The sequence below is a fragment of the Nicotiana tomentosiformis genome, chromosome 12 (assembly GCF_000390325.3).
Source record: "Nicotiana tomentosiformis chromosome 12, ASM39032v3, whole genome shotgun sequence".
In the NCBI taxonomy this organism is placed as follows: Eukaryota; Viridiplantae; Streptophyta; class Magnoliopsida; order Solanales; family Solanaceae; genus Nicotiana; species Nicotiana tomentosiformis.
This window is the reverse complement of record NC_090823.1, coordinates 42,598,917-42,621,956: the sequence shown is the minus strand read 5'-3', so window position 1 is coordinate 42,621,956 and position 23,040 is coordinate 42,598,917. Positions and strand designations below refer to the sequence as shown.

General features: G+C 40.8%; 1 protein-coding gene and 1 long non-coding RNA gene across 2 annotated transcripts in view; both read left to right on the top strand.

Annotated features, from left to right (window-relative positions):
• The window catches only part of LOC104096539 (uncharacterized), a 28,481-nt gene extending 12,990 nt beyond the window's left edge, over positions 1 to 15,491 (top strand). The window contains exons 3-4 of the long non-coding RNA XR_001969326.3: positions 14,061 to 14,131; positions 15,170 to 15,491. This is a non-coding gene — a long non-coding RNA (uncharacterized lncRNA). The remainder of the gene's footprint in view (positions 1 to 14,060; positions 14,132 to 15,169) is intronic.
• A 680-nt stretch (positions 15,492 to 16,171) lies between these two features.
• LOC138902541 (uncharacterized) lies at positions 16,172 to 16,822 on the top strand. Its single transcript, XM_070190422.1, has one exon. It carries the CDS (start codon positions 16,172 to 16,174, stop codon positions 16,820 to 16,822), a length of 651 nt encoding a protein of 216 aa, XP_070046523.1.
• Positions 16,823 to 23,040: the final 6,218 nt, after the last annotated feature.

The window sequence follows — 23,040 nt, the reverse complement described above, 5'->3', positions numbered from 1 at the left end:
CATATTTTATAATGCTATAGCTAAACTTTTCATGCCTAGCTATGTCATTCTCTCTTGTGGGTGCTTTGAATGAATATTAAGAGTGTTACTGTCCAACATGTTTTATGGTCCAGTTAAAGCCATGCATCTGTGAGCAAGCATGCCTTGGATGTTTTTTACCTGGAAATATTTTAAAAGCATTAGAAGTATGGTGTGGTGCAAAAAGTTTAAAGCATGTTCACTTAGTACTAGGTTTGAATCATTTAGTATAGACATATCATCTTAAGCTACTTTAGCCATGCTGACAGAGAAAAAATGAATGTAATATGTTACTGGTCTTGACCGGTAAGCAGGGCATTACGACAGGCAGCGCTTTGCCATGTCACTTTCTCTTTGTGCGTTATATACCTAATAACTATCGCAAGTGGATGTTTTTGCATTATTTACCGGACAAAAGTTTTTGCAAATGGATCATCTAATTTCATAGTAAGCATTTTTGTGAATAATGTCATAGGTTGAAGATTGTAACAATCACCTCATCATTCTTTAGCCTTATAACCTTTGCATTATCAGCGCAAAGTTGTCACTATATAACTTATCTTTTCATTATCGGCTCAAAGTTATGACTACATAATTTTAACTTCTGCAAATAGGTCTATTGTTACAAAGTGCATAATCTAATTGTTAGTATGGTATGTTATAACTCAGTAACAAGACTGTCACGATCCAAAATCCATTAAAGGTTGTGATGGCGCCGGACACCGCTGTCAGGCAAGCCAAAAATAAATACTTAATTTGGTTCTCATTTTAATATCTTTGAAATCATATTTTCCTTCAATTAAATAATAAAAGATGGAATTCACAGTGTAAATAATAATATTCTTAACAATTTCAATACAGAACAACCCATAATCACCCCAAAACCCGGTGTCACAAGTGCATGAGTATCAACTAGGAATGTAAAATAAAATACAACATCTTTCAGGAATACAATTTTGGACAGGAGAAATACAAATACTCTGAAGGAGCCTATGCCGGCTGCGGGTCGTAATATGGAATGCAGCTCACGTAAGTCCCCGCATGCATACATGCCTCTGCTCTCACAAGGCCACTAGTCACATATGTACCTTCACAAAAATGTGCAGCAAGTGTTGTATGAGTACGTAATCAACGTGTACCCAGTAAGTATCTAGCCTAACCCCGGAGGAGTAGTGACGAGGGGTCGACATCGACACTCACTAGTGGTCCAATAATATCAGATACAGTAAAGAGGTAAGTAAATATGAGACAGAGTAAATAAATGAGATGGACAAGTATAAATCACGTGGTACAGATCCCCCCTCTTTACGAGGAACTCAAGCTCTCCATTAGAAATTCCCTTCTTAATCGGAGCATATATATAGATATAGTGGATCTCATCAGATGGATTGTTATAACTCAAATCGGGAAAACTCGCAAATATACTGACTTTTTGCCAAATATTACGCATGATTCCATGAGGATATGATATAGGAAATGCCGAGGCGTACGACCCGATCCAACATAAATATTTAAACTGTGCACTGCCGAGGGTCGAACGACACGAACCATAGATACATCTATTAAACTGCTGAGGCGAACGGCCCGCTCCCATGAGAGTGTGGTACATAAATCCTGCCGAGGTGATCGGCCCGATCCGATAAGAGTGAAATACACAATGTTGCCGAGGCGAACGGCCCGATCCCATAAGAGTGAAATACATAATCCTGCGGAGGCGAACGACCCGATCCCATAAGAATGAAATACATAATTCTGCCGAGGGAAACGACCCGATCCCATTAGAATAAGAAGCTTGGACAGGTCCTTGACCCCACTCACGAATAAATATGTGAGTTGCAATTTCTTTAATAAAAACCTTTCAATGAAGTATATATATATCACGAAAACGTGTCGTAGAAGGAGTAAATTTATTCGGTGACTAATCATGAACTCGTGAAGTGTCTACAAAAACAAGTCTAGTCTCAAGTAGGTATGTTAAACAGAGGAATTTATTAGGCGAGAAAATGCTCAAATAGTGCAGCTACAACATGATGTGAACCTAAGCCTACCCGGACAATAGCATGAATGTATCTACGTACAGGCTGTCGTCACCTCGCGTGTTCGCAGCCCCACAACAAGTAGCACACATCAATATACAACACTAGGGGTAACTTTTCCTAACACCGCCCTAACACCTCAAACCGGTGACCGCCGATCGAAAACTAGTCAAATAAGATGCAACCCAATCAAAATATACTCTAATACTCATAATTAATCAATTTATAATAATTTTCAATTCCGCTCGAAAAATCGATAGAGCAACCCTCGGGCCCACATGCCCGGATTCTGAAATTTTTTGAAGATAAACTTTACCCATATTACCACGAACTCAAATATATAATTTATTTCAAATTCCATGTCCAATTTTGTGGTCAAAATCCAAAAATACCAATTTCTAGGTTTTTCTTCAAAATCCCAAATTTCCACAAATTTTTAAGTCTAAATCCATATATAATCCAAGTATTTAACTTGCAATAGGTGGGAATCACTTACCTTGACATAGATGACGAAAATCTCACTTCCAAGAGCTCCAAAAATTGCCCAACCAAATGAAAAATGGAGGAAAATGGCCATATCCCGTCTTTAAAATCCTCACTGCATAGGCGACCCTTCTTCGTGAACGCGGCACATCCCTCGCGTTCACGAGGCTCAACAACCTCACACCCAGAAATCTCTCTTCACGTTCGCGGCACTCTGATCGTGTTCACGAAGGCCAGCTGTCCAAACCCCTCGCGTTCGCGTTCGCGTTCGCGTTCGCGTTCGCGTTCGCGTTCGCGTTTGCATTCGCGTTCGCGTTCCCTTCTACGCGTTCGCGCACGCCAAATGGTCTCAAATCACATCAAACAACATCAAAATCATGAATTTCACCCCAATTCAAACTTAATGAACTTAAGAACTTCAAACTTCGACATTCGATACTGAAACCCATCAAATCACATCCGATTGACCTCAAATTTTGCACACAAGTCAATTCAACATTACGGACCTACTCCAACTCCCAGAATCGGATTCCGACCCCGATATAAAAAAGTCCACTCCCGGTCAAACTTATCATAAACCTTCAGATTTCTAACTTCCGCCAAATGACCCAAAAATGCTCTACGGACCTCCGAATTCACTTCCGGATGCGCTCCCAATACCAGACTCGAAATCCCAAACGGACATTGATAACATTGAAATACACTTCAACCGAAATTTATGAAATTCTTCCAAAATGCCAACTACTACAATAGGCGCCGAAACGTTCCCGGGTCATCCAAAACCCGATCCAGACATACGCCCAAGTCCAATATCATCATACGAACCTGTTGGAACCTTCAAATCCCAGTTCCGAGGTCGTTTACTCAAAATTACACTTTAGTCAATTCCTCCATCTTAAGGCTTTTGAAATTAGAATTCTCTTTCCAAATCAACTCCGAACTTCCCGAAATTCAATTCCGACCATGCGTATAAGTCATAATACCCGAAGGAAAGCTGCTCATGGCCTCAAACCGCCGAACGACGCGTTAGAGCTCAAAACGACTGGTCGGGTCGTTACATTCTCTCCCACTTAAACATACGTTTGTCCTCGAACGTGCTAAGAACTGCTTTGGAGTTGTCTGAAATCACTGTTTAACACCTCGTGCACTTACCCGTGCCTCCACGACCCCGTTGAGCTCATCCGCTCGAGCAAACCTGGAAATCCTCTCTTTTATCTAGTCAAATAAGCCTTGGATCTAAATTCCAACATCTGAAATTCTTTACCAGGTCTGCTTGCAACATACGAACACCGTACCCATCACTACACGATGTACCCATACATGATTGTATACCCTTACTAAATTCACACCATGCACTGCATTATTCACATGTCCATAATGACATCCCCTGACAACAATAGCCGAAATTCCACGAATCTGAGACCCGCAACGCACCTCATGAAGCATATAAGTCCCCTCCCATCTCTCAAAACATTGACACGACAGAAAGGATGTGTAGAAACGCATAACTACCTGCCGAATCACAACTCATGGAGTCTCTCCTCCCGACAAGAACCCTTACATCATTCTGGACTGAATATCGATATTTACTCTTTAATGTGCCTCATATAAACCTGATCGCACTGATCCCAGGTCCAATAATCTCGTCTCACCCAATACAAGCTACTCAGGTAATAAGCCACCTCAGACGTTGCAAAAATTTTCATATGATGCCACAATGTGCCAACAAGCTACAAACTCGAATGTGATACATAAGGAAACGAACTCTGGAAAGCATTTCTCAACCCACGTAACTAATTTAAACAACCGAAAATATATTATGGACCTTCCACAGAAAAATGAGAAGCAAAATACACAATAGAAGATATGGGATACTGTACTCAACATCACACTATTGCGGCGTGCAACCCGATCCAACCATGATACCGTTGCGCTGTGCAACCTGATCCAACCATGATACCTGTGGCGGCGTGCCACCCGATCCACACATAATAATCTATAAGAAAATACTTAGCGAGCTAAAATTCTCATAACTACAAAATACTCGAATATCGACCACAAACACGCGAAGTGCATAATACAAATCCTGGGGAGACAGATAGCGCCATACGCTATGAAACTCAAGCACAACTACGATGCAATAAATGACCCATATCCCGAGAGCCATCCTGCTCTCACAACACCACTAATTACATGGGATCTCAATACAAGTGCGAATAATCAAACCACCTCATAACCCACCTCGCATAATATAGAAATACACAGAAGGGCCAACAACAGAAATATCATCCAAGGCCCGACGACCCCTCCGAAAACAACGCTATGCTGAAATGAACACATCCGGCCTGATATAGAGCCCACATTCACATTTAGATCCATCCACGTACCTCAAGCCGATTCTGATCGTACCGCACTGGGCTAATAACCCTTCAAGGACCCAAAATGACCTATTCACGACTAATAAGAACATCCGTCAAATCCGAAACGAACTCACATGGTCCACAGCCCAAGGAATAAAATGCCTCTCAGACATAAACTCTCGCACTTGCGATATTACAATGACCCCCACATTCGGTCTCAATCTTTAACAATCAAGTGACTGACATGTCACACTTATACAAATCTCCCCGTGGGGCATGCTCGCACGACCATTCCGCTCAAGTAGCAAGGTCCGCACATTTATACCACCAGTCGTTCTAATTCTGTAGAGTGAGTCAAAAATCTGTAAGTCAATACACCAAGCCTCTTCCACATGACACCGATCTCAGGTGATGCTAAAGACAATACCAGCTTACTCTAAACATCTAAATTCTTCCCTGCTCATCCGAGCTCTTGACATTCTTGTCGACATCAACTGCAACCTTGATCCTCAACTTCCAATTTATTCTTAACTTGCCTTAGAAACAATAATAGTTCCATTCATTACCGTAACGAAACCCAACAACACTCATCCCATGTGACCCAATCCACGAGACCACATTGTCTCCAAAACCCATGAACCATCTCATACCCTTCTTATGCGCATATTCACATCTTCAACTGGTACACCCATTCTGAAAATTCCTCTATTAATCCGAAGTTATTTTTATCCTATTCCTCCAATGCCACACTGCAGATCGAAGATAACGTAGAACACTCCAAGCCCCTTTCATAAACCATTGCAAAAGCTCCATACTTAACCATACTACGAACTCGAAATCCTTAGGCATTGCACTTAGCTTGAAGCTACAATTACATAACCTTGGGACCCACCAATATTCCTCCTTCCTCATAGACATGAGCCTGCACAATCGACCTGCTAAATTTCTCGAAATCCTCCTGTTAAACATTTTGTGAACTTTCTGAATCACTAGCCACATTCATATATTCGACCTCTTACTGGATAGCTAGTAGAATTCTTCGTAGAAGCTCCGTCAACACCACGAAATCAGTAAACCATCCTAATCCCGTGCTCATTCACCAGCTGTAGAAGTCTGTTCACTACCCATTGACATCAACTAACGGTGCGATAATACATTTCAAATCTGAGGTCATGTTGCATCCCTCTTCATATCAAGTAACTCTTTTTTGTTGTATACAGCCTTCCTCAGTATAGCAGCCAATATTCCAAATTAGTCCGTAGACCTAGTCACTGTCCACCATAAATCCCAAATCACTCTAAACCTTCCCCACGGCGTGTAGCTATCCCTACCACAGAACCCATATGATACTCTGCCACTCTCCCACTTTGGTCAAACCCTCTCCTTTAAGCAACTACTCGACTTCTGCTTCTCATACTTGGCCTCCCAGAAATTTAACCACCACAAGACACCTTTCACATGTCCTTCCTCATCCTCCGCTGCCCAGTTGTTGCCTTAAATCAAAATCCGTCTCTGTAGCACTTGAACCAATAGATCGCTACCAATTTTAAAGCCTCTCTAAAGATTATCCTTCTCGAACGATCAACACTAGGAACACCGATTCGATCCTGAACCACTGCACACCGCGATCTCTAATAGCCGCTTCCCCGGCACTATTCCACAATACCCTGCCCCAAAGGCGAATTGAAGAAGACCATAACATCGGCAAATCGTAACGCGTTTAACAAGGGCGATGACACCACATCACAATTGAGAACTCCACCACGCTCAAAATACCAAGTCTCGTTACTCCATCAACCCAAACACTCATAGTCCGATTGCCTTTCCTCCGTTGGAAATAAAATACTGAGCCTCTAAATCATGCACTGAGTAAAATCTCCCTTCAAGTCATTCACTGCCTCGACGCATAGACAGGCATCCTACCATTACACAAACATGGTGCGATAACAACGCATGAATCATCATAACAATCAATGCCAAAACTCAAAACCATAGGAAATACTGATGCTGAGCTGAAATGACAGGACGACCTTCCACAAGGCGACAGTAATAGCCCAATCAAACATGCAGGCAGAGACATCCTGCACCACCTCTGTAGTACTATGCCAATTACTCGATTCCCAATCTATAACAAGCGCTTCACGTCGCATAATATTGAATATGAAAGAAATAAAGGTACAAACCTCAAAAGAATCAATTCGCACGATGAGGAATCAAGAAGGGAACTACTCCTAACAGCCTTGTAGCCTCTCGAAGATAAGTACAGACATATCCGTACCGATCCACAAAACTCTACTAGACTCACTCATGACTCGTGAGACCTAAGTGAACCTAGCGCTCTGATACCATGTTGTCACGACCCAAAATCCATTAAAGGTCGTGATGGCGCCGGACACCGCTGTCAAGCAAGCTAAAAATAAATACTTAATTTGGTTCTCATTTTAATATCTTTGAAGTCATATTTTCTTTCAATTAAATAGTAAAAGATGGAATTCACATTGTAAATAATAATATTCTTAACAATTTCAATATAGAACAACCCATAATCACCCCAAAATCCGGTGTCACAACATGAGCATCAACTAGGAATGTAAAATAAAATACAGCATCTGTCTGGAATACAAATTTGGGCAGGAGAAATATAAATACTCAGAAGGAGACTCTTTCGGCTACGGGTCGTAATATGGAATGCAGCTCATGTAAGTCCCTACATGCATACATGCCTCTGCTCTCACAAGGCCACTAGTCACATATGTACATGTACAAAAATGTGCAGCAAGTGTAGTATGAGTACGTAATCAAATTGTATCCAGTAAGTATCTAGCCTAACCTCAGAAGAGTAGTGACAAGGGGTCGACATCGACACTCACTAGTGGTCCAATAACATCAGGTACAGTAAAGAGGTAAGTAAATATGAGGCAGAGCAAATAAATGAGATGAACAAGTATAAATCACTAGGTACAGATCCCCCCACTTTACGAGGAACTCAAGCTCTCCATTCCCTTCTTAACCGGAGCATATATATAGATATAGTGGATCTCATCAGATAGATTGTCATAACTCAAATCGGGAAAACTCGCAGATACACTAGCTTCTTGCCAAATATTACACACGATTCCATGAGGATATGATATAGGAAATGCCGAAGCGTATGGGCCGATCCAACATAAATATTTAAACAGTGCACTGCCGAGGGTTGAGCGGCATGAATCATAGATACATCTATTAAACTGCCGAGGAGAATGGCCCGCTCCCATGAGAGTGTGGCATATAAACCCTGCCGAGGAGTTCGGCCCGATCCCATAAGAGTGAAATACATAATCCTGCCGAGGCGAGCGGCTCAATCCCATAAGAGTGAAATACATAATCCTGCTGAGGCGAATGACCCGATCCCATTAGAATAAGAAGCTTGGACGGGTCCTTGACCCCACTCACGAATAAACGTGTGAGTTGCAATTTCTTTAATAAAAACCTTCCAATGAAGTATATATATATATATATATCACGAAAACATGCCGTAGGAGGAGTAAAGTTATTCGGTGACTAATCGTGAACTTGTGAAGTCTCTACAATAGCAAGTCTAGTCTTAAGTAGGAATATAAAACAGAGGAATTTAATAGGCGAGAAAATGCTCAAATAGTGCTGCTACAACATGATATGAACCTAAGCCTACCTGGACAATTACATAAATGTAGCTACGTACGGGCTCTCGTCACCTCGCGCGTACGTAGCCCTCACAACAAGTAACACACATCAATATACAACACCTAGAGGTAATTTCCCCTCACAGAGTTAGACATGAGACTTACCTCACTCTGACGTTCCAAACCCGGTTCCAGCACCGCCCTAACACCTCAAACCGGTAACCGCCGATCCAAAACTAGTCAAATAAGATGCAACCCAATCAAATTATACTCTAATACTCATAATTAATCAATTTATAATAATTTTCAACTCCGCTCAAAAAATCGATAAAGCAACCCTCGAGCCCACGTGCCCGGATTCCGAAAATATTCAAAGATAAAATTTACCCATAACACCACGAACTCAAATATATAATTTATTCTAAATTTCATGTCCAATTTCGTGGTCAAAATCCAAAATACCAATTTCTAGGTTTTTCTTCAAAATCCCAAATTTTCACAAATTTTCAAGTCTAAATTCATATATAATACAAGTATTTAACTTGCAATAGGTGGGAATCACTTACCTTGACATAGATGACGAAACTCTCCCTTCCAAGAGCTCCATAAATTGTCCAGCCAAATGAAAAATGGAGGAAAATGGCCAAATCCCGTCCTTTAAAAACCTCACTACCCAGCCAAATGAAAAATGGAGGAACGCGACACATCCCTCGCGTTCGCGATGCTCAACAACCTCACGCCCAGAAATATCTCTTCGCGTTCCCAGCACTCTGATTGCGTTCGCGAAGGCCAGCTTCCCAGACCTCTCGCGTTCGCGTTCCTTTCTACGCGTTCGTGCAGGCCAAATGGCCTTAGGCCCATCTCCCCCTTTCTTCTTCGCGTTCGCGTCGCCTTGGCCGCGTTCGCGAAAGCTTGCCCAGCTCTTGCCTCGCGTTCACGTCCACTTGCTCGCGTTCGCGAAGGCCAACCCAGCAGCCTTACAATTTCCTCTATGCGAACGCGGGACTTCCTTCGCGTTCGCGAAGAAGGACACCAGACACCAACAACAGCAGTCCAAAACAGCCCGAAATAATCTGAAACCATCCCGAAACACACCCAAGGCCCCCGGGACCCCATCTAAATCACACAAACCAGTCCCATAACATAACACGGACCTGCTCGCGGTCTGAAATCACATCAAACAACATCAAAATCATGAATTGCACCCCAATTTAAACTTAATGAACTTTAAAACTTCAAACTTCGACATTCGATGTCGAAACCCATCAAATCACGTCCGATTAACCTCAAATTTTGCATACAAGTCACATTCGACATTACGGACCTGCTCCAACTTCCGGAATCGGATTCCTACCCCGATATCAAAAAGTCCACTCCTGGTCAAACTTCTCATAAAGCTTCAGATTTCTAACTTCCGCCAAATGACCCGAAAATGATCTACGGACCTCCGAATCCACTTCTGAAAGCGCTCCCAATACCAGAATCACCATACGGAACTTTTTCCAGATTCGGAATCCCAAACGGTCATCGATAATATTGAAATACACTTCAACCCAAATTTATAAAATTCTTCCAAAATGCCAATTTCTACAATAAGCGCCGAAACGCTCACGGGTCATCTAAAATCCGATCCGGACATACGCCCAAGTCCAATATCATCATACAAACCTGTTGGAACTTTCAAATCCCAGTTCCGAGGTCGTTTACTCAAAATCACACTTTAGTCAATTCTTCCAACTTAAGGCTCCCAGAATTAGAATTCTCTTTCCAGATCAATTCCGAACTTTTCGAACTTCCCGAAAATCAATTCCGACCACGCGTACAAGTCATAATACCTGAAGTGAAGTTGCTCATGGTCTCAAACCAACGAACGACACGTTAGAGCTCAAAACGACCGATCGGGTCGTTACAAAGACTATATCATACTATCATGTGTTAATATTCATTTTATTTTATTATTTCAGGTCATATTCTTTGATGTTCAGAAATTTGACATGTAAAAAACTTAATTATGATCAAGAGTTACATAAATTGTTATGTGCTATTTGTTGTCTAGTATCGTAGCTATGTCTCACCAGTTATTTGAAACAAACTGTTGGTTATTTAGTTCAAATAGTTTATTTCTTTTTAATATGTCGGTACTATGAAATTACGGATTGGTGGTTGTTTTTGTCGTGAATTTTAAGAAATGTATTAATCTTTTTAAAATGACTGCAATTCTAATTATTATTTGTGAATGTAAATAAGCAAACGAGCATTAGAAGTGTTAAATTTGGTTAAATAAAGGTCATTTCACAGAAACTTTAGTTGCCATTACAATTTCCACTAAAAGTAGTCCCTATTGTTGGCAATTGATGGGTTTTTACCAGCAATAACAACTGTCGCTAAATATATGAGGTAGCATATTCCACAGGTAGTTTTACTGGCCATTGTAATGGTCGGTAAATAAATGCCACTAAAAGTAATGACCTTTAATAAATGGTGCTTTTACCGGCACTCAGTTGAATTGCCGCTAAAACCTTTAATGACGTTGGATACAACGGCTAATAAGCAATTGCTGGTAAAAGATTTTACGGCAATTTCTATTTCCGCTAAAGTCAAACTTTATTGCCACTAAATGCCATTTTTGTTGTAGTGAGTAAACTTATTTGGCATAAGTAGTATAACTTGAATTCAATATTATAGAAAAAACATATAATAATCCAAAATTTTAATAATTCAATAAGCAATAAAGCGAAACACGTAAACGTTTACCAAAGAAAAATTTAATAAATCTCGCTTTCATTCAATTTATCAAATAATGTTTCTCTCTCTTGTCCTCATCGTTTTCCTCTGTAAGCTAACTCCTTGTTGTATAGTTGTGTTTGGGTGTCATGGATTCATGGTGCAGTGGTGTAACGACCCAAATGGTCGTTTTGAGTATTTTAGCTCCAATCCCCTATTTATTACCTCATCTATATTGTATTGTTGTTATGTGATTTGCTGGGGTGTTTGGTTTTGATTTCGGGTGAGTTTCCGGGTGAAATGGGATACCTAGTACCTAAGTTGGAGGATTAAGTTGAAAGGGTTGACCGTAGTTTGACTTTTGTGTAGATGACTCCAAAATAGAGTTTTGACGATTTCAATAGATCTGTATGGTGATTTTGGACTCAAGAGCATGTTCGGATGTTGATTTGGAGGTTCGTAGGTCGTTTCGGCTTGAATTGGCAAAAGTTAGAAAGTTGAAGGTTTGGAAGGTTGAGAAGTTTAACCGAGAGTTGACATTATTGATATCAGATTCAGATTTCGATTTCGGAAGTTGGAATAGGTCCGTCATATCATTTATGACTTGTGTACAAAATTCGAGGTCAATCAGAATTGTTTTGGTGTGATTCGACGTTAGTTTTGGAAGTCGGATGTTCGTAGTTTCAATAGGTTTGAATTTGGTTTCGATCGTAGAATCGATGTTGTTTGATGTAATTTATGGCCCCGAATAGGTCCGTTATGTATTTTGGAACTTGTTGGTATATTCGGACGGGGTCCCGAGAGCCCTAGGTGTGAATCGGATTGAATCCAGAGCAATTTCTGACTTGATGGATTGCTGAACGTGTTGTTGTTCTGGTGTCCTCACACCTGCGGAGGGTTTTGCCGCAGGTGCAGACACGCAGGTGCGTGAGGTTGATTGCAGGAGCGGCCTTGAGTGAGCTTGGATGGGATCGCAGGTTCTAGGTGATTTCCGTAGCTGTGAGTCTGCAGGTGCGGAGGAGCTGGTCGCAGATGCGGACTGGGCCAACTTGGTCTATGATCGCAAAAGTGGACATTGTCTGCAGGAGCGCGTGCGCAGAAACGCTCCTATGTTAGCAAGAGAGAAAGCGCATATGCGCGTTTGTATCCGCAGAAGCGGAGTATGCTGGACCTTAGTTGGAACCGTACCTACGATGGATTTTTCGCAGGTGCGATCCTATGCCCGCGGATGCGAAATCGCTGGGCAGAAATAGAGGTCTTCGAGGGTTTAATATTTTTTTTTATTTTTGGACCAAGAGAGTTCGGTTTGTGGCGATTATTTGAGGGATTTTCAGGGAAATCATCAGGGTAATTGATTCTAACTCGGTTTTGGCTATATTACACGAATTTATTGTTATTTTCATCATTTAATTAGTGGTTTCAGTTGAAAATTTAGGAAAACATTGTGAAAACTTCTTAGAATAAATTGTTGGGATTTGAAAGGCGATTTAAAGTCGGATTTGAGTAATTTTTGTATAGTTGGACTCGTTATCGATTGGGTGTTCAGATTTTATAATTTTGGTCGGGTTTTGAGACGCGAGCCCAGGGTTGAATTTTTTAGTTGACTTTTTATTTCTCTTTAAAGATCGTAAATTTATTGTTCAGAATAGTTTCTTTTAGTTTATATTTATAGTATGAAGTTGTTTTAGCTAGATTCGAGCCGTCCGGAGTTGGATAATCGAGGAAAAGACTTACTAGTGGATTGAGTTAGCATGTTTTAAGGTAAGTGTCTTGCCTAACTTTTTGTGGGGGATTACCCCTTAGGATTGGTGTTGTTTTGTATTAATTGTGATATGTGAAGCCGTGTACGCAAGGTGACGAGTGAGTACACAGGCTAAATGTGGTAATTGACCGGTTCTAGCTATGTATATTCTTTTCATGCCTTTAATTGAGTTACCATAATATGTTATATTCATCATCTTTAGTCTATCTTCATATGCTTTACTTGTCTTACCTCTTACTTGTTATTTGCCTTTACATGCCAAGTTGAAATTATTGTTTCCTCTATTCCTTATTCATTATTTAACTATTGAGTTCCTTACTTGAAATTGTTATTTCTTGGAATATCTTGTTGTTGAAATTGGTATTGAGTTATAAAAGCCGTGATTCACATTGAGACAAAGTTGTTAAGTTGTGAAATACTATTCTTGTTGAGTTATTCACTTCCGGTTGTTATTGTTGAGTCATGGGCTATTTATTGTGGAAATACCATTATTTTGGTTGGCAAGCTGTGATATTGGGCAGTTAAGGTGCGATTTGTGATACATTGGGATATTGATACACATGCGGTGGTATAAGGATTGGGGTTGAAACGCATGCGGTGAAATAAGGTGGGCTTGATATGCGTGGTGCTAGTAGGGAAACTACTTGAAGCCACACGGGATGATAAGGTGGGCTAAAACGCGTGAAGCTATTTTGGGAAAAATAATTTTCAAAACTAAATACAAGGGTCCCACGGTAATATAAGAAAAGATTGTGAATTATTTTGTGATTTGAGACTACGAGGTGGTACCTCAGTAGTGATTCTTGTTGATACTTTTCTATTATATCACTTGTTGTTTTTGTTGATTTGTTTCCTTGGCATAGTATTCTTTCCTTCCTTCTATGATGCCTTATTGGCCCGAATCTTGATTTTGACCAAGTGAGCTCGAGGTTGACGTTTGTTGACTTTTACAAAAATGATCTAAATTGAACCTCTTTCGTTTGTGGGTAGTTTCTAAAGCTTATTTCGAATCATTTGGTCAATAATTTGTTAGGTTTAGTTGGCTTGGAGGCTTGATCAAAAGGCAATGTCGTGGTTGATTGATCGCTTGGGTTGCGGGGTGAGGTAAGTATTGGGTCTAGCCTTGATTTGAGGGAATTAGAAACCCTTGAACTACATGTTATGTGAATTACGTGTGAAATGGCGTATATGCGAGGAGATGAGTGTATATACGCCGTCAAAATAATTATTTCCATATTTTCTCGTTTTTCATGAATTATCTCATTAAATGCCTTAATTGTTACATGCTTTAATTATTTTCTATGCTGTAATTTGTTATTTGTCATTAAGTATTCTTGTATGGAATAGTTTGTCCCTTCACTTACTCCGTGATTAATTGCTACTGGCCTTAACTGCTTTACTTGCATACTTTAATTGTCACATGTTTTACTTGTCATGTTATTTTGTAATATTTGTTACATTTCTTTGATTATTACATGGTTCATTTATTGCCTTACACTCATACTCTTTGATTGTAGAAATTCTTGTAAATTGAGTTATTTGATTGTTTATGTTCATTGAAATTGTTTGTGGATCGGGTTGCATGCAACAACGGGAATTGAAGGATAATAAATTGAAATTGTGGAATAAGGGAGGATTATGATATTGATAAATAATAATATGGTGGGATTGGGTTGCGCGCCGCAACGGTTTGTGTACGTAATAATTGTTATTGATAAATGATGATATGGTGGAATAAGGGAGGATTATGATATTGTTTAATGATGATATGTTGGAACAAGGGAGGATTATGATATTGATTAATGATAATATGGTGGGATCAGGTTGCACACCGCAAAAGACTATTTACGTTATGCCTGATATTAATAAAGAATGTTAAGGTGGGATTGGGTTGCGCACCTCATTTGTTGTGTGTGTTGTACTTGTTGTTGTTGTTGTCATAAATTAACTGCTATACTTTCATTTTCTGTCTTTTTTCCCTTTTATTACAGAAAAATTCCCTTTGAGTTTATTCATTTTGTGTACAGGTTATTGTAAGTGGCTTGCTTTAGCCTCGTCACTAGTTTGTCGAGGTTAGGCTTGGCACTTACAGAGTACGTGAGGTCGGTTGTACTCATACTACTCTCTGCAATTCTTTTGCAGATAACGGAGTGGGTCATGAGCGATGTTCAGTAGATTTACGCGGATCCCGTTATGGACGAAGACTTGATGTACAACTGTACAACATTCGAAGTCATGAAGTCCTCTTTCCTCCTATCTTTACTATTTTTTTTCTGAGTTCAAAACAATGTATTTTATTCAGACCCTATTTTTAGCGCTCTAGACATTCATGTAGTCGTGACACTAGTTTTTGGGTTAAGTTTAGACTCGTTATTCAGTATTGTTATACTATACTTCAGACTTATATTGTTTTCATTGTAATTATCTTGTCGTAAATTGTTAAAACCAGTAAGTTTTCTATTCACGTCGGTTTGCCTAGGAAGTAGATGTTCGGTGCCATCATGACCCCAAGGTTGGGATTCGGGGTCGTGACAAGTTATATCAGAGCAGTAGGTTGCTTAGGTCTCAAGAGTCATGAGCAAGCTTAGTAGAGTCTGAAGGATCAATACGGAGACGTCTGTACTTATCTTCTAGAGGCTGTGGAGTTTTAGGAAAAAATTCACTTCTTTCTTTCTCTATCGTGCGATTTCATTCTATTATTGATAATTGAACTATTCTATTCTTGTTCTCTCGCAGATGGCGAGAACGCACAATATCTGTAGCCAGACAGGAGTCGGAGCCCCCTGTGGAAGCTACTACCAGGGGTAGAGCCCGAGGTCGAGCTAGAGGTCGAGGCAGAGGCAGGACTCAGCCTAGAGCTCGAGCAACAACACCCCCACAGCCTCAGATTGATCATGAGGAGGAGGTCCTAGCTTAGACCGCACCCGTTGGACCAGCTCAGGTCCTGGAGGGATTCATAGTCACTCTAGTGCTTCAGGAATCTCTAGTTCTCAGTGGAACCAGTCATCTCTTAGGCTGGGGAGGAGCACAGACTCCTGCTACTCACACCCAGAGCAGGTGGCTACACTATATCAGACTCTAGTATCCCAGCCAATTGGGGTAGTTTAGCCAGTTGTTGTGGCATAGGCCGGGGATAGTCCTGCTATGTCTTCTGAGGCCCTGTTAGGGATGAATAAGTTTACCAAACTCATTCTTGTTCATTTTAGCGGTGCACCTTCTGAGGACCCACATGATTACATGGATCGTTACCACAAGGTGTTGCGCAACATGGGTATTGTTGAGACCAAAAGGGACGACTTTGTAGTGTTCCATATGACTGATTCTGCCAAGAGATGGTGGAGAGATTATGTGCTGACTAGACCAGCTGGTTTGCCTTCACTCACTTGGGATCAGTTTTCACAGCTATTTCTTGAGAAGTTCATTCCTTTCACTCCGAGAGAGGAGTATCACAGGCAGTTTGAGCGCCTTCAACAGGGTAGCATGACTGTCATCCAGTATGAGACTCGATTTGTCCACCTGGCTCGTCATGCCATTGGTTTATTCCCTACTGAGAGGGAGAGAGTAAGGAGATTCATTGATGGGCTCAATTTCAACATCAGGCTATTGGCTAATGAAACTGGAGATGATATTTATTTCGAGAGGGCCGTAGATATTTCTAGACGGATCGAGATGGTTCGTGGTCAGGAGAGGGGGCTGGTGTCTGATAAGAGACCTCGTCATTCTGGTGGTTTTAGTGGTGCCTCAACTGGAGGCAGGGGTACTTTTGGTAGACGCCATCCTCCTAGGACACTTTAGTTAGTGCTGCAGGCATCCCACAGTGCTTCGGGTAGTCGTGGTCCTTATGTATCTCATCCTGGGCAGCCAGCCTACAGTGCACCATCAGCTCTTATTAGTGCACCTCCGATCCAGAGCTATCACCGTGGTTATCCGATCCGTTCGGGTCAGTTTCATCTTCAACAGCCATAACAACAGGATGTGTGGTTCGAGTGTGGGGGTACTGGTCACATCAGGAGGTACTGCCTAAGATTGTCGAGTAGCATGCCACAATAGAGTTCTCGTGCCATAGTTCCGGCATTAGTTGCTTTACCGCCCGCTCAGCCAGCTAGAGGTAGAGGTCAGGCCATTAGAGGTAGAGGTCAGGCCATTAGAGGTGGAGGCTAGCCAGCTAGAGGACGTCCGAGAGGTGGAGGTCAGGGTGGTGGGGCCCTACCCCATTTTTTTGCATTCCCAACTAGACCTGATGCCGATTCATCTGACGCCATTATCACAGGTATTGTTCCAGTTTGCGATAGAGATGCTTCAATTCTATTTGATCCGTCATCTACTTATTTCTATGTGTCATCCTATTTTTCTTCATATCTGGTTGTGCCTCGTGATTCTTTGAATGCTCCTATGTATATGTCCATGCCGGTGGGAGATTCTACTTTTGTAGACCGTGTCTATCTCTCGTGTGTGATTACTATTAGGAGTCTTGAGACTAGTGTATATCTTCAACTTCTTGATATGGTAGAATTTGATGTTATTTTGGGTATGGATTAGCTTTCACCTTATCATGCTATATTGGATTGTCATGTTAAGATGGTGACCTTAGCCATGCCGGGGTTGCCTGGATTAGAGTGGAAAGGGACTCCTACTAGCAGAGTTATTTCTTATGTGAAAGCTCGACATATGGTAGAGAAGGGATGTCTAGCTTATTTGGCCTCTATTCGCGATTCTAGTGCGTAGGTTCCTTCCATGGATTCAGTACCTGTTGTGTGTGAGTTTCTAGAGGTGTTTCCTACAGATCTACCGGGGATGCCACCCGATAGAGATATTACTTCTGTATTGATTTGGCTCTGGGCACTCAGTCCATTTCTATTCCACCATACCGTATGGCCCCGCCTGAGTTGAAGGAACAAAAGGAGCAGTTGCAAGATTTACTTGATAAGGGATTCATTAGACCTAGTGTCTCGCCTTGGGGTGCGCATGTGTTGTTCGTGAAGAAGAAGGATGGCTCGATGAGGATGTATATAGACTATCGGTAGTGGAACAAAGTCACTATCAAGAACAAGTATCTGTTGTTGAGGATTGATGACTTATTTTATCAGCTTCAGGGTGCCAAAGTGTTTTTGAAGATTGACTTGAGGTCTGGATACCATCAGTTGAAGATTAGGGAATCAGATGTCCCTAAGACATCTTTTCAGACTCGATATGGGCATTATGTATTCCTAGTGATGTAATTTGGGTGGTGCCAAGCAAGTTACTATTGGAGATGATGGGGTGTTGCGGATACAGGGTCGGGCTTTGTGAGTTGATTCTTGAGGAGGCCGACAGTTCGTGGTATTCCATTCATCCGGGTGCTTCCAAGATGTATCAGGACTTGAGGCAGCATTATTGGTGGAGAAGAATGAAGATGAATAAAGTAGATGCCTTTGTGGCTCGATGTCTAAATTGTCAGCAAGTAAAGTAAGAGCAACAGAGGCCTGGCGGTTTGCTTCAGAAGTTTGAGATTCCTGAGTGGAAGTGGGAGCGTATTACCATGGATTTTGTTATTGGGCTCCCACGGGCTTCGAAGAAATTTGACGCGGTATTGGTCATTGTGGACAGGTTGACCAAGTCGGCACATTTCATTCCTGTAGCAGTTACCTATTCTTCAGAGCGGTTGGTTGAGATCTATATCTGCGAGATCGTTCATCTTCACGGTGTGCCGGTGTCCATCATTTCTGATCGGGGTATGCAGTTCACCTCGTACTTCTGGAGGGCTGTACAACATGAGTTAGGCACACGAGTTGAGTTGATTACAACATTTCACCCCAAGACGGACGGACAGTCTGAGCGCACCATTCAGATATTGGAGGATATGCTTCACGCTAGCGTTATGGCGTTCGGGGGGGTTCTTGGGATCAGTTTTTGCTGCTTGTGAAGTTTGCCTACAATAACAACTACCAACTGAGTATTCAGATGGATCCCTATGAGGCATTATACGGGAGACGGTGCCGTTCGCCAGTTGGTTGGTTTGACCCGGGAGAGGCTCAATTGTTGGGTACCGATTTGGTTCAGGATGCCTTGGAAGAGGTCAAGATGATTAATGATCGACTTTGCACAACTCAGTCTAGGCAGGAGAGTTATACCGATCGGGGAGTTTGTGATGTTGCATTCATGGCTGGAGAGAGGGTATTTCTTCGGGTTTCACCCATGAAGGGTTTGATGTGGTTCAGAAAGAAGGGCATTTCCACCTAGCTTATCAGTAGTTCATCCGGTGTTCCATGTCTCCATGCTCCGAAAGTATCACGGTGATCCGTCCCATGTGTTATATTTTAGCTTAGTCCAATTGGACAAGGATTTGACTTACAAGGAGGAGTCGATGGCCATTTTTGCACGGCAGGTACGAAAGTTGAGGTCTAAGAGTTACCCTTCAATTCGAGTGCAATGGAGAGATCAGCCGATCGAGGCAGCTACGTGGGAGTTCCATTCGATATGCAGAGTAGATACCCACACCTTTTCTCCGGTTCAGGCACTTTTCTATGTCTGTTCGAGGATGAATGTTTATTTTAGAGGTGGAGAATGTGATGATCCGGTAGGTCATTTTGAGATTTAGCCTCTATTTCCGTGTTCTGAGACCTCGATAAGCTCTGTTTAGCGTTTCTCGTGTTGTGTACGCAGTCCGTGTCTTATTCCGGGACGTCTTTATGTGAAAAATTGAAGAAAGTATGAATTTTTACCTAAAAACTGATTTGAGTTGACTACGGACAATATTTTATATAAACGGACGCAGATCAGTGTGTTAATGGTTCAGGTGGGTCCGTGTCATGATATAGGACTTGGGCGTATGCTTGGAATTGAATTCGGAAGTCCCTAAATTATTTTGAGTCATTTTGCCCAAAACTAGCATTTTTGAAAGTTGAAGAATTATAAGGTTTGACCGAAAGTTGACTTCTTAGCTAACGGGTTCGGATTTTTATGTTGAAACTTGGAATAGTTCTGGATTGCAATTTGAAACTTGTCTGCAATATTTTGTTTAATTCAGAATTGATTTGACATGATTCGGACGCTTAAATGTGATTCTAGTGTTTTAGAGTTCCACTTTGAAATTTTATTTGTTTTGAGGATTGATTCAGAGATCTAGATGTTATTTTGGTGATTTGATTGCGCGACCAAGTTCGTATGATATTATTACACTTGTGTGCATGTTTGGTTGGGAGCCCGAATGACTTGGGTGAGTTTAAGACATGTTTTGGATGAGTTTTGCTAATGAAAAGTCTGCTGGTGCAATACTAGTTCTGGTGCTCTGTTGCAGATCTCGCAATTGCGAGCATGGGCTGGGCTGGGTGAATCTCACATTTACGAGAATTTGGTCGCAATTGCGATCACTGACCACTTGATCCTGCTTCGCAATTGCGAAGCTTCAGGTCGCATTGCGTTGGAGGTAAGTTCAAATTTGCTATCATATTATCGCATTTGCGTCTTCTGCTCTTATGTGACAGGGTTCGTATTTGCGACCTTTGTCTTACTTTTGCGATGTTCGCAATTGCGAACTATACTTCGTAATTGCGACATCTGCAGTTGGGTAAAAGAGGGGGGAAAATGGGACTTAGCTCATTTCTCGCAATTTCTCAACCTTAAACACTCTAGAGGTGATATTCCAAGGGGCTTTTCTTCCCAATTTCATTGGTAAGTAACTTTAATCTATTTCTTTTCAATTACCCATTACATTTCATGAGTTTTCAACATCAAATTTAGGATTTTTATGGTAGAAATTAGGGATTTGGGAAGAATTGAGGATTTTTGTAAAATTGAGATTTAGACCTCGAATTGAGGTCGGATTTCGAAACAAATCACATAACTGGGCTCGGGGGTGAATGGGTAATCGAGTTTTGGTCCGAATCTCGATTTTGACCCAGCATGCCTGGGGTTGACTTTTGTTTACTTTTTAAAAAATGATCTAAATTTGTTTGTGGGTAGTTTCTAAAGATTATTTCGAATAATTTGGTCAATAATTTACTATGTTTGGTTGGTTTGGAGGCTTGTTCAAAAGGCAAGGCCATGGTTGATTGATTGCTTGGGTTGTGGGGTGAGGTAAATGTTGAGTATAACCTTGATTTGAAGATATTAGGAACCCTTGAACTACATGTTATGTGAATTACGTGTGAAACGACTTATATGCGAGGTGACGAGTGCATATACACCGTCAAAATAATTATTTTCATGTTTTATCGTATTTCATGAATTATCTCATTCCATGCCTTAATTGTTATATGCTTTAATTGCTTTCTATGCCGTAATTTGTTATTTGTCATTAATTATTCTTGTATTGAATTGTTCGTCCCTTCCATGACTCCGTAATTAATTGCTACTTGCCTTAACTGTTTTACTTGCATACCTTAATTGTCACGTGCTTTACTTGTCCTGTTGTTTTGTAATATTTGTTACATTCCTTTTATTATTACGTGGTTCATGTATTGCCTTGAACTCATACTCTTTGGTTGTAGAAATTCTTGTAAATTGAGTTATTGGATTCTTTATGTTCATTGAAATTGTTTGTGGATTGGGTTGCACGCTACAACGGGAATTGAAGGATCATAAATTGAAATTGTAACGACCCGACCGGTCGTTTTGAGGATTTGCACTTCGCTCGATAGTTTAAGGGCATGAGTAGCTCCGTATGATGTATTATGACTTATTAAAAATAGATTTGGCAGAACGATTCTCAACTAGGAAGCTTTAAGTTGGAAGTGTTGACCAAGTTTGACATTTGTGAATCTGACCTCGGAATGGAGTTTTGATTCTTCCAATAGCTCCGTATGGTGATTTTGGACTTAGTAGCGTGTTCGAAAAATTATTTGGAAGTACGTTGTTAAATTAGGCTTGAAATGGCTAAAATAGACATTTAAGTTTGGAAGTTTGACCGGGGAGTTGACTTTTTGATATCGGGGTCGAAATCTAGTTCTGAAAATTTTCATAGGTCCGTTATGTTATTTATGACTTGTGTGCAAAATTTGAGGTTAATCGGACATGATTTGATAGGTTTCAGCATCAAATGTAGAAGTTGAAATTTCTTAGTTTCGTTAAGCTTGAATTGGGGTATGATTCGTGGTTTTACCGTTGTTTGACATGATTTGAGATTTCGACTAAGTTAGTATCGTGTTTTAAGACTTGTTGGTATGATTGAATGGGGTCCCGAGGGGCTCGGGTGTGTTTTGGATCACTGGTTGAGAAACTAGTTAAGTTAAAGATTTGGAGTTTGACCATGGTCAATATCGGGTCAAGATGACCCCTTTTCGGTGTTTTGAGTACGCGAGCAGGTTCGTACCGTAATTTATGATTGAAACACATATATGAATTGTGTCCGGGAGGTTCCGAATGAGTTGTGGGTGCTAAAACGAAAATTCTTTCGTTGCTAATTTTCTAGTGTAAAATAATTACGAAAATCTCTTTTTTTTTATCCCTTAAATTTCCCGACTTCATTTAAATCTTCAAAATATCATATCTCCATCATTTTAAGGCCAAATTGGGTGATTTAAAATCCTAACTTGACTTACATTTTACAAGGAATCCATTTGAGCTATCAAAAGAGAGTTTTGGGATTGTTTGGCACATGAAACGGGGTAGAACAGCTGGGCAAAAAAATATTTAATATCGAGGGTTTGTTCAGTTTTTATTTTTGACGAATTGGAGCTCGGGACGAGGCAATATTCAGGAGATTTTCAAGGAAAACAACGGAGGTAAGTGTTCTTAGCTCAATATTAGTCAAATTACCTGAGTCCATGGTTGTTTTTAACATTTAATTGGTGAATTAAGTTGGAAAATTTAGAAAATCCTCTTGGTTTAATTTGAGTATTTGAGGGTCGAGTTGATGTCGGAATTTTGTAAAATTGTTATGGTTGGACTTGGGGTTGAATGAGTGTTTGTATTTTGTAACTTTTGTCGGGTTCCGAGATGTGGGCCCCACGGGCGCTTTTTGAGTGTAATTTCGGATGTTTTAGGGAAAATTAGCATTTTGATATGAAATTAATTCCTATAATTTGTGTTGACTG

Bases quoted from the DNA above. Each gene is read 5' to 3' on its own strand.
- LOC138902541 (XM_070190422.1), top strand. From the start codon at position 16,172: ATGTCTTCTGAGGCCCTGTTAGGGATGAATAAGTTTACCAAACTCATT.